The sequence below is a fragment of the Cariama cristata genome, unplaced genomic scaffold (genome assembly GCF_000690535.1).
Source record: "Cariama cristata isolate BGI_N322 unplaced genomic scaffold, ASM69053v1 scaffold7347, whole genome shotgun sequence".
Classification (NCBI taxonomy): Eukaryota; Metazoa; Chordata; class Aves; order Cariamiformes; family Cariamidae; genus Cariama; species Cariama cristata.
The window spans coordinates 18,154-19,554 of NW_009627017.1; the positions used below are offsets into that span (position 1 = coordinate 18,154).

Sequence of the window (1,401 nt, forward strand, 5' to 3'; positions counted from 1 at the left end):
AAGCCTGGAGCACTTGAGCTTGAAGACTTTTGGATTAGCAATCGCAGAGGGCGCACATATGTCCAGCTGCCCTTTGCTTTTTCTACCGAAAGACATAGATGCTCTGAGAAGATCTACCATATTTCTGTTGTCACTTGCTTCTCTCTTGAGATGACTCTGTCCCTGCTGAGACTGAAATAATTTTTAACTGCTTGTAGTTAACTTCAATGGCTTCTGCATTACTTAGCCAGTATGGTTAGTTTTCCCCTGCTGCCTGTTGGCAACTTCTTTTCCTCATTCTAAGGAGAAAAGAGAGAAAGCAGGATCTGTTGGACTTAGAATAACCTCCTCAGGTCATAGAATCAACTCATTTTTAAGTCAAGTCTTTACTGTTTCCCACATCTAAGCGAAATAGATAATCCATCTGCAAACCTTTTTACATGATGATCACACAAGGACAGAAGGGAAAGTCCACAGGTGTGTCCTCTGGAGTGCCTGGGTTCTGGCAGAAGTAGCTGCTTGGATGCCCAGCATCCTGGTGCCCCAGGTGGTGGGATCTCCTTGGGTATGTCTGAGAGGAACCTGGACTGCAAGCTTCCCATGCGGACAAAGTAGAGAGAGCTCCAGGAGCAGACTTTATCCAAAGAGTTACTCTGGCCTCAAGCTGCCGAATCTGTTTAATCTAAAGATGACTTATTTTGGTAAAAAGTCCATAAGCTGATTTTTAAGAGTGTTATCCTTGATGTGACACTGTCTGCAAAACCATCCATTGTCATTCAAGGAGGTTTCTGGACCCATCAGTTTAGTTACCAATCTGCAGAAATGTCTTCAGCATAAAACATCTGCCACATTGCATTTTTATGAAATCTTAAACAAATCTTTAAACAAAGTCGTAGACCGGAAAGGGAGTTCCATGAAGAGCTGCTTAGTGAAAGGAATTCTGGTTTTGCTCGCAGCATCGTTTTACCATGAGCTTCAAAAGTATTGCCTAAACAATTTCTACAACTTCATGTGGGCATTTAAAAATGAAAAGGGGATCCCTTCTGAATCAGAATAACATGCAGTTCTATGTAAAATCAAGCTCAATCACTAATTTAAAAGAAAAACAAAAAGGAGTGGGACAACTTGGAAAATAAATGTGTTTAGTTTTGAAGTTTCATTAAGTTGTGGGGTTTTTTTAAAAAAATACTTAAATATATCCTGACAAACTCCTTTCGAAAGAAAAAAATACCTGATATTTTCCAGTCATCCCGTTCTTTACATATTTTTTTTTTAATTGCATAATGGCATTTAAGAGGTTTGCTGGTTAATGTGGCATATATTGTGTGTTTCAAAGCCACTAAGCACTCAGTGCTTTCTAATGTACTTTTGCAGTTGATGATGGCTGTCTAGAAAACACCCCAGACACAGCAGAGTTCAGCA

General features: G+C 39.8%; 1 protein-coding gene across 1 annotated transcript in view; it reads left to right on the forward strand.

Annotated features, from left to right (window-relative positions):
• SCG5 (secretogranin V (7B2 protein)) overlaps positions 1 to 1,401 on the forward strand; it is a 28,664-nt gene that overhangs the window by 17,017 nt on the left and 10,246 nt on the right. The window contains exon 3 of the mRNA XM_009704282.1: positions 1,354 to 1,401. Within this exon, the coding sequence (XP_009702584.1) occupies positions 1,354 to 1,401 (48 nt within the window). The remainder of the gene's footprint in view (positions 1 to 1,353) is intronic.